The sequence below is a fragment of the Oncorhynchus mykiss genome, chromosome 15, assembly GCF_057628025.1.
Source record: "Oncorhynchus mykiss isolate SJ-2025 chromosome 15, ASM5762802v1, whole genome shotgun sequence".
Classification (NCBI taxonomy): Eukaryota; Metazoa; Chordata; class Actinopteri; order Salmoniformes; family Salmonidae; genus Oncorhynchus; species Oncorhynchus mykiss.
In genome coordinates this window covers 11,450,001-11,463,406 of record NC_143036.1, presented here as the reverse complement: position 1 = coordinate 11,463,406, position 13,406 = coordinate 11,450,001, and the positions used below count along the sequence as shown (strand labels likewise).

Below are 13,406 nucleotides of genomic sequence, written 5' to 3'. Positions count from 1 at the left end.
GGGGTACCGGTACAGAGTCAATGTGGAGGCTATATACAGGGAGTACCGGTACAGAGTCAATGTGGAGGCTATATACAGGGGGTACCGGTACAGAGTCAATGTGGAGGCTATATACAGGGGGTACCGGTACAGAGTCAATGTGGAGGCTATATACAGGGGGTACCGGTACAGAGTCAATGTGCGGGGGCACCGATTAGTCGAGGTAATTGAGGTAATATGTACATGTAGGGAGAGTTAAAGTGACTATGCATAGATAATAAACAGAGAGTAGCAGCAGTGTAAAAGGGGGGGGGGGGGGTGTTAATGCAAATATTCTGGGTAGCCATTTGATTAGCTGTTCAGGAGTCTTATGGCTTGGGGGTAGAAGCTGTTAAGAAGCCTTTTTGTCCTAGACTTGGCGCTCCGGTACCGCTTGCCGTGCGGTAGCAGAGAGAACAGTCTATGACTAGGGTGGCTGGAGTCCTTGACAATTTTTAGGGCCTTCCTCTGACATTGCCTGGTATAGAGGTCCTGGATGGCAGGAAGTTTGGCCCCAGTGGTATACTGGGCCCTACGCACTACCCTCTGTAGCGCCTTACGGTCAGATGCCGAGCATTTTCCATACCAGGCAGTGATGCAACCAGTCAGGATGCTCTAGATGGTGCAGCTGTAGAACTTTTTGAGGATCTGGGGACCCACACACACACACTACACACTCACTACACAGACACACACACACTACACACTCACTACACAGACACACACACACTACACACTCACTACACACTACACATGACACAGACACACACACTACACAGACCCACACACTACACACCACACACTACACACAAATCTGCTGACAGCATGTACATCATATGTACGCGATTCAGCTCATATCTCCATGATGTGAATATCTATTGTCCATCTATATGTGTAGCTGTGTGGGAGAACAGATAGAGGGTGTAAACACGCTGAGTTACTAAGTCAGGTTGTCAGACAGTTATGATGTGGACATGGAATGACTTTGCATGTATTTTACAATATAACCCCCCCCCCCCCCCCCCCCTCCCTCTCCAATCTCATTACTTTCTGAATACAGATTTAGCAATAGGAAAGGCTTTTCAAAATGTCCAACTTAGTTTGCCCTTGACCTACAGGTTACATATGACAAAATACAAATCTCAGACGTATAAAATGTTTTACAAAATGATTTGGCAAAGTCTTTGTGACAACCCGTGGTGAATCAACATTCTATCAGTCAAAGCATTGTTCAAGGCCCAGAAATATCTCCCTATTCAATCTCCCTATTCAATCTCCCTATTCAATGATTCTCAAAGGAATGTGTTCCATGAAAGAATACCGTTTTATCCTGGAGGCAAGGGAACTTTTTACTTTTAATTGAATGTGAGGGGAGAGAACTCAGAGCTATATTGACACAAACACTTACAGAGACTTCCATTTCCCAAGCCGTTGATTTATTTATTTTTGTATTTTAACCCTTTTTTCTCACCCATTTCGATCTTGTCTCATCGCTGCAACTCTCGTGAGACAAAGGTGTAGTCATGCGTCCTCCGAAACATGACCTGCCAAACCACGCTTCTTAAACTTCTTAAGGCTGCCTGCTACTCAGGCCCAGAAACTAAGATATGCATATAATTGGTAGATTTGGATAGAAAACACTCTATAACACTCTATAAAATAACGTCTGTGAGTATAATAGAACTGATTTGGCAGGCGAAACCCCGAGGACAAACCATCCAGGGAAAAAATAAATTGAGGTCATAGGATTTCCTAATGGTTTACTATGGGAACCCCTATTTATGAGGAACCTGCTTGCAGTTCCCATGGCTTCCACAAGATGGCAACAGTCTTCAGAAATTGGTGGATGTGTTTCTTTTGAGATATGAAGAAGTAGTGCTATTCATTCCATGTGTCACTCTGAAGGTCCCTACTATTTTGGTGTGCGTGAACAGGAGCGCGCTCCGTGTTATTTTTCTTCGGGAATTGGAAACAGATTATCCCGTTTTAAATTGTATAGATTATTTACATTTTAGGATACCTGAGGTTGGATTAGGGACATTGTTTTAAATGTTTGGACAAAGTTTTTCAGATAACTTACTTTGTAGTCATGTTGGGACCGGTGTATTTCTGAATCAAACGCGACAAATAAATGGACATTTTTGGGGATATAAAGAAGGAATTTATCGAAAAAAACGACACATTCATTGTGTCACTGAGATATTTGGGATTGCAAAAAGAAGAAGATCTTCAATGGTAAGGCATTTATTATATCATTATTTCTGACTTTTGTGGCGCACCTGCATGGTTGAAAAAGGATTTCCATGCGTTTGTATGCGGGACGCTGTCCTTAGATAATCGCATGGTCTGCTTTCACCGTAAAGCCTTTTTTAAATCTGACACAGCGGCTGGATTAACAAGAATTTAAGGTTTATTTTGATGTATTACATATATTTTCGTGAATGTTGAATATTGATATTCCTGTAGTTTGAATTTTGCGCTCTGCAATTTCACTGGATGTTATCAAATCTATCCAGCTAAAGGGATTGGCGCGTGAAGGGATCACTAAGAGGTTAAAACCTCTTCAGTCTACCCCCTCCTTTTTCGAACATTCTGTTAAAAATCGCGCAACATTTCAGCGTCCTGCTACTCATGCCAGGAATATAGTATATGCATATGATTAGTATGTGTGGATAGAAAACACTCTGAAGTTTCTAAAACTGGTTAAATCGCGGCTGTGACTATAAGAGAGCGTGTGTTTCATCGAAAAGCGCAAGAAAAACTGGTCACTGAAAGCTGAAAATAATATTCATGCGCCACTTGCATGTATTGTTTAAAGGACACCAAATTAAATAGGACCAAGGATGCAATTCCTACAGCTTCCACACAATGTCGCCATTGTCGTCCTTTTCCTGAGAGTTATTTCTTGGTAAAACAAAGGAAAGGGATTTAATTTCTTCCGGTCTCCGACAGGATGTTTTGGAGGAGAGATTTCCGACCATGATTTCAAGACGAGGAGCTATTGAATACACATCGCCCTGTAATCATTTTGATAGATTATAAACGTTTACTAATACCTAAAGTTGGATTACAAAAGTATTTCGAAGTGTTTTGTGAAAGTTTATCGTCGACTTTCTTAATTTTAAAAAATGACGCAGCGTTTTGAAACAATGTTTTTTTCTGAATTACACAGTTTCCATAGATGGCTATTTTGGGTATATATGGACCGATTTAATCAAAAAAAAGACCCAATAGTGATGTTTATGGGGCATATAGGAGTGCCAAGAAAGAAGCTCGTCAAAGGTAATTAATTTTTATATTTTATTTCTGCTATTTGTGTAGCGCCGGCTACGCTAATTCTTTTGTTTACGTCGCCTTCAGGCATTTTGGGGTGTTGCATGCTATCAGATAATAGCTTCTCATGCTTTCGCCGAAAAGCATTTTAAAAATCTGACTTGTTGGCTAGATTCACAACGAGTGTAGCTTTAATTCAATACCCTGTATGTGTGTTTTAATGAACGTTTGAGTTTTAACGAGTACATTTAGCATTTAGCGTAGCGCATTTGCATTTCCAGGTGCCTAGTTGAGACATCTGCGTCTCAGATAGGAGCAACTGGTTTTAACAGCTTAACTGACAGGTTAAAGTCTGCTTGAAAGAGCCACTAAGCTGCTAACATTAGCCATTAAGCTAACAAAGTTACTCCCAGATGTGTTTTCTGATTGATCCCTCTTTGTCTGGAGAAGTAAATTAAATCCAAAAAAGCGCTAAAGGAGCTGTATCTACTACGCTTTGATTCGGGACAAGGTGGATCCCTCAGAGTTCTAATGCGGAAAATGTTTGCTTGCCGAGGATTATAGGCTTGAGGTGGCTTCCTGGATCACGCAGGTCGCTAACCTACGTAAGAAACTGGGGATGAATGCACTAACTGTAAGTGACTCTGGATAAGAGAATCTGCTAAATGACTAACATGTACAACGTAAACAGGGTACCTTCTATCTAGATACGTTATTGCAAAGAGACACCGGAAAGAGATCATTGTGTGTGTGAGTTTTAGGTGTCTGTGTGCAGTTTGTCTTTGTGTTTGAGAGAGAGAGAGAGAGGAGTCACACGTTGAAATCAATGCCCTAGGCCTCCCGAGTGGCGCAGCGGTCTAAGGCACTACTTCTCAGTGCTAGAGGCGTCACTACAGACCCGGGTACGATCACGACCGGCCGTGATCAAGAGTCCCATAGGCGGCGCACAATTGGCTTTAATTGGCTCATCATGCTCTAGCGACTCCTAGTGGTCAGGTGAACAGTGTTTCCTCAGAAACACATTGGTGCAGCTGGCTTCCGTGGGTGTTAAAAGCTAACCGCGTCATGGAATCCATGCAAAAACTAGGTGGGACAACCACATATCACAGTTATAGTAAGTGCATTTTTTCTCAATAAAGAAGCTACCAGCAAAGTCAGAGCGCCAGAGGAGATAGGAGACCATAAAACGGCAGCCAACTATTGTGTGTTTTTTCATGTTATTTGCAACTTATTTCGTACATAATGTTTCTGCCACTGTTTGTTATGACCGAAAAAAGCTTCTAGATATCAGGACAGCGATTACTCAGCCCGCACTGTAGGAATATTTTTCTTCAACGAGTCAGATGGGAAGGATTTACTGTACTTCAGACACCCGACAAGACCCTCATCCCTGTCATTTGCATGAGAAAGAGACAGAGATATCGGGGACGAAGATCTGGGTGCCTTGTAAGGATCCAACGCCGAGTGGGTAACCTGCCTTTACCATCAGTCCTATTAGCCAACGTACAATCAATGGAAAATAAGACAAACTACGAGCATGTATATCCTACCAACGGGATATTAAAAACTGTAATATCTTATGTTTCACCAAGTCATGGTTGAACAATGACATGATTAACCTACAGCTGGTGGGTGTTAATATTTTTCATCAGGATAGAACAGCGGCCTCTGGTAAGACAAGGGATGGCGGTCTATGTATGTTTGTAAACAACAGCTGGTGCACGAAATCTAAGGAAGTCTTGAGGTTTTGCTCGCCTGAGGAAGAGTATCTCATGAAAAGCTGTAGACCACACTATTTACAGAGAGAGTTATCATCTATATTCTTTGTAGCTGTCTATTTACCACCACAAACCAATGCTGGCACTAAGACTGCACTCAGTGAGCTGTATATGGCTATAAGCAAACAGGAAAACACTCATCCAGAGACTGCACTCCTAGTGGCCGGGGACTTTAATGCATGGAAACTTAAATCTGTTTTACCTAATTTCTACCAGCATGTTAAATGTGCAGCTAGAGGGAGAAAACTCTAGACCACCTTTACTCCACACACGCCTAAATGACTACCGACCCGTAGCACTCACGTCTGTAGCCATGAAGTGCTTTAAAAGGCTGGTCATGGCTCACATCAACTCCAAGTTGCATACCGACCCAACAGATCCAGAGATGATGCAATCTCTATTGCACTCAACACTGCCCTTTCCCACCTGGACAAAAGGAACACATATGTGATTGATTAATTAATTAATTGACTACAGCTCAGCGTTCAATACCATAGTGCCTTCAAAGCTCATCACTAAGCTAAGGACCCTGTGACTCACTGCAACTGGATCCTGGACTTCCTGACGAGCCGCCCCAAGGTGAGAAGGGTAGGTAACAACACATTCTCCGCGCTGATTCTCAACACGGGGCCCCTCAGGGGTGCGTGCTCAGTCCCCTATTGTACTTCCTGTTCACTCATGAATGCATGCACGGCTCCACACCATCATCACGTTTGCCGATGGCAGTTGTCCTGATCACCGACAACGATGAAACAACCTATAGGGAGGAGGTCAGAGACCTGGCCGTGTGGTGCCAGGACAACAACCTCTCCCTCAACGTGATCAAGACAATGGAGATGGTTGTGGACTACAGGAAAAGGAGGACTGAGCACGCCCCTTCCCACCTTGGGACGGCTCGGCTTCCGACCGCAAGGCAATATGACTAGGGTCCTTTCCTCACTGGGGCTAAGCTTCCTGCCATCCAGGACGTCTGTACCAGTTGGTGTCAGAGGAAAGCCCTAAAAATTGTCAAAGACTACAGCGACCCTAGTCATAGACTTTTTTTGTCTCAACATTACTTCCTGATTCCTCCTCTACACATTCAATATTGACTTCTAACATGGACTGTCCTGAACCAACTGCATAGGACTGGAATACTGATATCTGCTCCAGCAGCAGGTTCTAAAGCAAATAATTCATAGTACACAGTGTACGTTTGTGTGTTCCAAGTACAGATCAGTGTGTTTAAGTCTCACTTGCTGATATGGAGACACACACACAGTGAGAGACAGGCAGACAGACCTACAGTACCTGTTCTTTGACAGAGGCCAGGATAGCGGAGGTGGTCTCTGTCCCGTCTGATCCGTCTCCATTAGATGACGGTAGACCTGGACTCAGCAGACTGGCTCCCTGCTCTGATGGCTGGTCTGGCACCGGCATACCTTCTATAGACAACAACAATATTACATTATATAATATACACACATCACATAGAATTCTTCCTATAGACAACAACAATATTACATTATATAATATACACACATCACATAGAATTCCTCCTATAGACAACAACAATATCACATTATATAATATGCACACATCACATAGAATACCTCCTATAGACAACATTAATATCACATAATATAATATACAATCATCATTACTCATACTCATAGTATACCTCCTATAGACAACAACACCATCATTACTAATACTCATAGTATACCTCCTATAAACAACAACAACATCATCACCATTACTAACACTCATAGTATACCTCCCATCAACAACAACATCATCATCATTACTAATACTCAACGTATACCTCCTATAAACAATATCATCATCATTACTAATACTCATAGTATGCCTCCTATAGACAACAACAACAACATCATCATCATTACTAATTGTTATGTGATTTTTGATGAATAATTACTTAATTATGTATACATTTAACGTAGAACTATAACTGACAGAATACTACCCTGTCACTGTATGATTGTATGAATCTTATTAGAATCATAACACTAAATCTAATATGTGTAGTGTTAGTCAAGAATTAGAACAGGGACTTTCTGTTCCTTGTTAGAAACTAATGGAGCTATCGTCAGACCGGCTGGAATACTGTGTTCCTTACAGGACATCCTGTCCCCACCAAGGGAGGGGAGAGACCTTGGGCTTGTAGTAGATTGTTTAACAGGTGGCAGACTATTTATGAGTAGGAGAAGACTTGTGAACTATGTTGCCATTGTATCTGAGAGGAGGAGGGAGATGTGTGACGAAATGTGAGGTATATAGACCAATGTGCCGGAAATGATAGGCAGAGCTCTCTAAATAAACATTCCTGACAATTGTAGCTGGGCCTCCGTCTGATTCATTCCAACCAGTTTCCTACAAATGCTGGGTATCAGGCTGAGTAATCAATTCAATTGGGTTTATGAACACTGAGAACTTAATTATCTTGACACTAATACTCATAGTATACCTCCTACAAACAACAACATCATCATCATCATTACTAATACTCATAGTATACCTCCTATAGACAACATCATCATCATCATTACTAATACTCATAGTATACCTCCTATAGACAACAACATCATCATCATTACTAATACTCATAGTATACCTCCTAAAGACAACAACATCATCATCATTACTAATACTCATAGTATACCTCCTATAGACAACAACATCATCATCATTACTAATATTCATTGTATACCTCCTATAGACAACAACATCATTACTAATACTCGTAGTATACAGTGGGGCAAAAAAATATTTTTTCAGCCACCAATTGTGCAAGTTCTCCCACTTAAAAAGATGAGAGAGGCCTGTAATTTTCATCATATGTACACCTCAACTATGACAGACAAAATTAGGAGAAAAAAATCCAGAAAATCACATTGTAGGATTTTTAATGAATTTACTTGCAAAATATGGTGGAAAATAAGTATTTGGTCACCTACAAACAAGCAAGATTTCTGGCTCTCACAGACCTGTAACTTCTTCTTTAAGAGGCTCCTCTGTCCTCCACTCGTTACCTGTATTAATGGCACCTGTTTGAACTTGTTATCAGTATAAAAGACACCTGTCCACAACCTCAAACAGTCACACTCCAAACTCCACTATGGCCAAGACCAAAGAGCTGTCAAAGGACACCAGAAACAAAATTGTAGACCTGCACCAGGCTGGGAAGACTGAATCTGCAATGGGTAAGCAGCTTGGTTTGAAGAAATCAACTGTGGGAGCAGTTGGAAATGGAAGACATAAATGGAAGACATAAAATATCCCTGATAATCTCCCTCGATCTGGGGCTCCACGCAAGATCTCACCCCGTGGGGTCAAATGATCACAAGAATGGTAACACACTACGCCGCCAGGGACTCAAATCCTGCAGTGCCAGAAGTGTCACCCTGCTTAAGCCAGTACATGTCCAGGCCCGTCAGGCCCGTCTGAAGTTTGCTAGAGAGCATTTGGATGATCCAGAAGAAGATTGGGAGAATGTCATATGGTCAGATGAAACCAAAATATAACTTTTTTGGTAAAAACTCAACTCGTCGTGTTTGGAGGACAAAGAATGCTGAGCTTCATCCAAAGAACACCATACCTACTGTGATGGGGGGTGGAAACATCATGCTTTGGGGCTGTTTTTCTGCAAAGGGACCAGGACGACTGATCCGTGTAAAGGAAAGAATGAATGGGGCCATGTATTCAGAGATTTTGAGTGAAAACCTCCTTCCATCAGCAAGGGCATTGAAGATGAAACGTGGCTGGGTCTTTCAGCATGACAATGATCCCAAACACACCACCAGGGCAACGAAGGAGTGGCTTCGTAAGAAGCATTTCAAGATCCTGGAGTGGCCTAGCCAGTCTCCAGATCTCAACCCCATAGAAAATATTTGGAGGGAGTTGAAAGTCTGTGTTGCCAGCAACAGCCCCAAAACATTTATTTATTTATCCATTATTTTACCAGGTAAGTTGACTGAGAACACATTCTCATTTGCAGCAACGACATGGGGAATAGTTACAGGGGAGAGGAGGGGGATGAATGAGCCAATTGTAAACTGGGGATTATTAGGTGACAGTGATTGTTTGAGGGCCAGGTTGGGAATTTAGCCAGGACAGCGGGGTTAACACCCCTACTCTTACGATAAGTACCATGGGATCTTTAATGACCTCAGAGAGTCAGGACACCCATTTAACGTCCCTTCCGAAAGACGGCATCCTACACAGGGCAGTGTAGTGGGGCATTGGAATATTTTTAGACCAGAGGTAAGAATGCCTCCTACTGGCCCTCCAACACCACTTCCAGCAGCATCTGGTCTCCCATCCAGGGACTGACCAGGACCAACCCTGCTTAGCTTCAGAAGCAAGCCAGCAATGATATGCAGGGTGGCCCCAAAACGTCACTGCTCTAGAGGAGATCTGCATGGAGGAATGGGCCAAAATATCAGCAACAGTGTGTGAAAACCTTGTGAAGACTTACAGAAAACGTTTGACCTCTGTCATTGCCAGCAAAGGGTATATAACAAAGTATTGAGATATACTTGTGTTATTGACCAAATACTTATTTTCGACCATAATTTGCAAATAAATTCATTAAAAATCCTACAATGTAATTTTTCTGGATTTTTTTTGAAAAATTACAGGCCTCTCTCATCTTTTTAAGTGGGAGAACTTGCACAATTGGTGGCTGACTAAATACTTTTTTGCCCCACTGTACTTCCTATAGACACCAACAACAACATGACTAATACTCATAGTACAGTATATCTTCTAAACAACAACAATTATATCATAATTACTATTCAAATATCACATAATAAGAACTTGAGTGAAAAACCTCTTCTTTATTATCAAACGACAACACATTAGGGTCTTCCAGCCTTCATGTAAAGTAGACACGAGTAGTTAATTTGGGATTGAGTAAATAGCAGGCTTATTATGAGAGTTACGGGAGTGAAATTCAATCACTTCAGATTCTACTGGATTTTCCACAGTGTTGCTGGAGCTCCCTCTCTCACACTTCAGAGTGTTAACTGGCTTAGATAAACTACAGTGAGCAGTCTCTCAGCCTATCCTAAGGTCCGAAAAAGGGAGGTAGGGAGGGACTGGGAGAGTGGGAGAGAGAACTCACTGAGAACTCACAGAACAGTGTCTCGCTTTTGAACGTCCCCAGGAGCTCTGAGAGTGCTTACTGCTAATCTGCAGGATGGCACCCACCGTCATGTTCAAGAGGTAAAAGTGGTACTGTGAGGAGAAATTTTAAGAGGTACCTGGGTGTGCGTCTCTCTCTTTCTCTCTCTCCCTATCGCTCTCTCCCCCCCCCCCCCCCCCCCCCCCCCCCCACTGTCTCTCCTTAAACATGTTTAACCTTCAGCAGTGTAACTGGCTCCATGGCAGCCAAATCACTATGGCAGCCAAATCACATCACTGTGGAAACTGTTTCAGTGCTAGCTTGAGAACAGACAGGGAATCCCTGTTAAAGTGGTTCCTTTCTCTGTCCTGTTACTGAGACAGAGAGAGACATGGACAAGGGCCTACCAACAGGCACACACACAAGGCAATAACAAACACAAATGGCAGACAAGATATTGCTAATGTCACAAACACAAATGGCAGACATTACAGTGCATGAGGAAAGTATTCAGACCCCTTGACTTTTCCACATTTTGTTACATTACAGCATTATTCTAAAATGTCTTAAATAGTTTTCCTCCCTTCATCAATCTACACACAATACACCATAATGACAAAGCAAAAATAGGTTTCTAGAAATGTTTGCATATGTATTAAAACTGAAAAACAGAAATATCACATTTACATAAGTATTTAGACCCAATATTCAGTACAGCACATTTGGCAGCGATTTCAGCCTTGAGTCTTCTTGGGTATGACGCTACAAGCTTGGCACACCTGTATTTGGGTTAGTTTATTTATTAGTTTATCCCATTCTTCTCTGCAGATCCTCTCAAGCTCTGTCAGGTTGGATGGGGAGCATCGCTGCACAGCTATTTTCAGGTCTCTCCAGAAATGTTTGATCGGGTTCAAGTCCGGGCTCTGGCTGGGCCACTCAAGGACATTCAGAGACTTGTCCCGAAGTCACTCCTGCATTGGCTTGGCTGTGTGCTTAGGGTTGTTGTCCTGTTGGAAGGTGAACCTTTGCCCCAGTCGAGGTCCTGAGCAATCTGGAGCAGGTTTCCATCAAGGATCTCTCTGTACATTGCTCCATTCATCTTTCCCTCGATCCTGACTAGTCTCCCAGGCCCTGCCGCTGGAAACCATCCTCACAGCATGATTCTACCACCACCATGCTTCACCGTAGGGATGGTGTCAAGTTTGCTCCAGATGTGATGCTTGGCATTCAGGCCAAAGAGTTCAATCTTCCTTTCATCATACCAAAGAATCTTGTTTCACAAACACAAAGGTGCCTTTCGGCAAACTCCAAGCCGGCTGTCATGTGCCTTTTACTGAGGAGTGGCTTCCATCTGGCCACTCTACTATAAAGGTCTGATTGGTAGAAGACTGCAGATATGGTTGTCTTTCTGGAAGATTCTCCACAGAGGAACTGGAGCTCTGTCAGAGTGACCATTGGGTCCTTGGTCACCTCCCGCCCTTCTCTCCCAATTGCTCAGTTTGGCCGGGTGGCCAGCTCAAGGAAGAGTCTTGGCGGTTCCAACTTTCTTCCATTTTAGAATGATGGAGGCCACTGTGTTCTTGGGGACCTTCAATGTTGCAGAAATGTTTTGCTACCCTTCCCCAGATCTGTGCCTCGACACAACCCTGCCTCGGAGCTCTACGGACCATTCCTTCAAAGTCACGGCTTGGTTTTTACATGCACTGTCAACTGTGGGACCTTACATAGACAGGTGTGTGCCTTTCCCAATCATGTCCAATCAATTGAATATAACACAGGTGGACTCTAATCAAGATGTAGAAACATCTCAAGGATGACCAATGGAAACAGGATGCACCTGAGCACAATATCAAGTATCATAGCAAAAGCTCTGAAAACGTACGTAAATAAGGTATTTCTGCTTTACATTTTTTTCAAAAAATGTAAAAGAAAACCTGTTTTTGCTTTGTCATTAAAGGGTATTGTGTGTAGATTGGTAATGGATTTTTTTAAATACATTTTAGAATAGGACTGTAACGTAACAACATTTTGAAAGAGTCAAGGGATCTGAACACTTCCCGAACACACTGTACACTGCTGATGTCACAAACACAAATGGAATACATAAAGCTGATGTCACAAACACAAATGGAATACATAAAGCTGATGTCACAAACACTAATGGAAGACATAAAGCTGATGCCACAAACACAAATGGAAGACATAAAGCTGATGTCACAAACACAAATGGAAGACATAAAGCTGATGTCCCAAACACTAATGGAAGACATAAAGCTGATGTCACAAACACAAATGGAAGACATAAAGCTGATGTCCCAAACACTAATGGAAGACATAAAGCTGATGTCACAAACACAAATGGAAGACATAAAGCTGATGTCCCAAACACTAATGGAAGACATAAAGCTGATGTCACAAACACAAATGGAAGACATAAAGCTGATGTCCCAAACACTAATGGCAGACATTATATTGCTGATGTCACACACAAATGTCAGACATTATATTTCTGATGTCGCCAACACCAATTACAAAAATTATTTTGCAGATGTCACACACAAATGGCAGCCGTTATATTGCTGATGTCACACAAAAATGGCAGCCATTATATTGGTGATGTCACAAACACAAATGGCAGACATTATATTTTTTAATTTATGTATTTTTATTTCACCTTTATTTAACCAGGTAGGCTAGTTGAGAACAAGTTCTCATTTACAACTGCGACCTGGCCAAGATAAAGCAAAGCAGTGCGACACATACAACAACACAGAGTTACACATGGAATAAACAAACATACAATCAATAATACAGTAGAAAAATCAATATACAGCATGTGCAAATGAGGTAGGATAAGAGAGGTAAGGCAATAAATAGGCCATGGTGACGAAGTAATTACAATATAGCAATTAAACACTGGAATGGTAGGATGTGCAGAAGATTTATGTGCAAGTAGAGATACTGGGGTGCAAAGGAGCAAGATAAATAAATAAATACAGTATGGGAATGAGGTAGATAGATGGGCTGTTTACAGATGAGCTATGTACAGGTGCAGTGATCGGTGAGCTGCTCTGACAGCTGGTGCTTAAAGCTAGTGAGGGAGGTAAGAGTCTCCAGCTTCAGAGATTTTTGCAGTTAGTTCCAGTCATTGGCAGCAGAGAACTGGAAGGAGAGGCAGACAAAGGAAAAATTGGCTTTGGGGGTGACCA

General features: G+C 42.2%; 1 protein-coding gene across 1 annotated transcript in view; it reads right to left on the bottom strand.

Annotated features, from left to right (window-relative positions):
- Window positions 1-13,406, bottom strand: part of LOC110490910 (catenin delta-2-like) — a 616,290-nt gene that overhangs the window by 516,365 nt on the left and 86,519 nt on the right. Inside the window, exon 2 of the mRNA XM_090199252.1 lies at window positions 6,360-6,493. Coding sequence (XP_090055378.1) covers window positions 6,360-6,488 — 129 coding nt within the window. The 5' untranslated portion in view covers window positions 6,489-6,493. The remainder of the gene's footprint in view (window positions 1-6,359; window positions 6,494-13,406) is intronic.